At 41.9% G+C, this 2,500-nt stretch overlaps 1 protein-coding gene across 1 annotated transcript in view; it reads left to right on the forward strand.

The window, feature by feature from the left end:
- Window positions 1-2,500, forward strand: part of abcb10 (ATP-binding cassette, sub-family B (MDR/TAP), member 10) — a 9,158-nt gene that overhangs the window by 301 nt on the left and 6,357 nt on the right. Inside the window, exons 1-2 of the mRNA XM_068730776.1 lie at window positions 1-629; window positions 1,531-1,737. The exon at window positions 1-629 is cut by the window's left edge and continues 301 nt beyond it. Coding sequence (XP_068586877.1) covers window positions 182-629; window positions 1,531-1,737 — 655 coding nt within the window. The 5' untranslated portion in view covers window positions 1-181. The remainder of the gene's footprint in view (window positions 630-1,530; window positions 1,738-2,500) is intronic.

Raw genomic sequence — 2,500 nt, forward strand, 5'->3', positions numbered from 1 at the left:
GTCTAAACTCAACAATGTAGCGGCAAGAAGCTCCACTATGGATACGGTGTGTTGACCCACCAGTTGAAGGGCTACAATGTACAGTTCACACTTTAACGTGACTGAATCTAACTGACCACCGAAGACGATACTTGTATTTCTTTGACTTGTTTGTTGAGCTAGTATCAACAACTCAACGCGGATGATGCGGCTCTTAGTTCACTTGTCGAGGTGCTCACGCGTGTCCAAGCTCGAGCCAACACAGCCGAGGACGTTATGGCTCGAGCACCGTCTGACTCTCTCAGCCGCCCTCCGAAGGAAGAGACCGTGGACCGGGGTCAAGTCATCATCGGGCCATCTGACACCCGGCTTCCTTCTCTCCTCTTCCGGGCCCCTCGTGTCTGTCTCGCCCTGCAGTCCACTCAGAGGTCTCTCCGTACTCTGTTCACACACGCCGACGGGCCGAGCGCGGACACTTACACACACACCTGTTGCCTTTGCCTCCTCGTCAGCCGCCTCTACACCTACACCGGCCGGATCAGTGAAGACCCAGGCGGACACGGAGAGCGGCCAAACACCGACCACGGTCCCCCTGGATGATGTTAAAAGGATTTGGCAACTCGCTCACCCGGAGAGATGGAGACTGGCAGGTATGTGTGTGTGTGTGTGTGTGTATATATATATATATATATATATATATATATATATATATATATATATATATATATACACACACAGGATACATATATATATATATGTGTATGTGTATACTGAGAACCCCTTTACATGTACCTGTCCCACCATATCCATGACAAAATAAGGTATGTCCATCCACAGCACATCTCCAATCATCATTGACTCACCAATTGAAGGTCTATTGCCTTTAGATGTGTTCCTGATAAGATGATCACAAAAGGTCTCAAAACGTTAAATTATGTTTTTCCCATTGTAGGAAAATGTGTAACAAATGTTTTGTTTTAGGACCCTGTGGGGTTTAAATGTTACAAATACTGTAGTCAGTCCAATAAAGATTTTGGAACTTGAATCTAGTCTGCAGATACTTTTCCTTCAATTGATCTGTTTTCTTGCATGTCGCCTAATTATTAGAGAGAACCTTCTGCCGCATCAGGAAACAGGAAAAACTGGATTATTTCTGGTTGTTCCAGCTGGTCTCATGTATATGAGCACTTGTTTCATATGTTATAACAAAGTTATAAATCACTGCAGTATTAGATAAAAGTAAAAATGTAAGCGACATGTAGACTTTGCACTTTTGACACTTGGATGCATGCAGCTATGTTTTCTTAGTTTTTCTTATCAGTCACTACAAGCCTCCCTCCCATACGTGTCTTAAGTAACTGAGTTGCATTGTTCATGGCTCTTTTAAAGTACTTTTAAGCCTTGAATAACCCCAAGTGTCTTTCATAACCCCTTGGAAATATGATGCTAAAACATCCTTTCATAAATTGTAGCCCTGGGTTTTTGCTTTCCACAATCATTCGTTTAAATGAACGTTTTCAGTTTTTCTGTCTGTTCTTGTTTCCACATCAGCTGCTCTGGGCTTCCTAACGGTCTCCAGTGGAGTCACCATGTCTGCTCCATTCTTCCTGGGTAAAGTGATTGACACCATTTACACCACTGGAACAGACACGGAGACAATGACAGCCTCCCTCACATCATTATGTATCATGCTAACGGGAGTGTTCCTGTGTGGGGGGGCAGCCAATGCTGCCAGAGTCTACCTCATGCAGACCTCAGGTGAGATGAAGCCACACAAGCATCATATACACAGAAAAGATCACTACACTGTACACACACAGCATGAGAGGAATCTACATGTGTCACTCCATCTTTGCTTTCCCTGTGCAGAAAAGAATAACTTTCAGTATCTTATATTTTAGTACTACTAGTACATACTTTTCTGTGTTAGATATGAAGCTAGAGCCAAGAGATGGTTTATTTAGCTTAGCATAAAAAACTGGATTCAGGGGAAACCACTAGCCTGGCTCTTCACCTACCAGCACCTCTGAAGCTCATTAACTAACATGGTCTATCTTGTTTGTTTAATCTGTATATAACCAGTAACAAATTATGGCTGTAATTCATTTTTTAGTGGCCAGCCGGATTAATTTCTTGGAAGCCTTATGGAGACAACACATGTTTGTGTACAGATTAAAATCACAGGATGTTAATTATTAAATGAGCCGTAGAGATGCAGGTTGGGATTATTGTTGAACTTTGGACAAAGTCTGTCTCCATGTCTTTGAGATAAACTAGGCTCACTGTCTGCCGGCTCTATCGCTCTTCTCATCTCACTCTTTTTATCGTATACTCTACAAAATTACAAATATAATGACAAATGCCCATCACAAGTTAACAAAGCCTACAGTAATGTGTTCAAAAATTGTATTAAATATGTGCAACTATCCACATTTGTCAAGCTGTAACCAACAACACTACTTTTATTTTTAATGAAAGACTTGCAATGGACAGTCTCTTTTTTTCTCTATCTTCCTCACTG

The sequence above is a fragment of the Cebidichthys violaceus genome, unplaced genomic scaffold, assembly GCF_023349555.1.
Source record: "Cebidichthys violaceus isolate CVI_PGR_0920_01 unplaced genomic scaffold, fCebVio1.0.p SCAF_5, whole genome shotgun sequence".
In the NCBI taxonomy this organism is placed as follows: Eukaryota; Metazoa; Chordata; class Actinopteri; order Perciformes; family Stichaeidae; genus Cebidichthys; species Cebidichthys violaceus.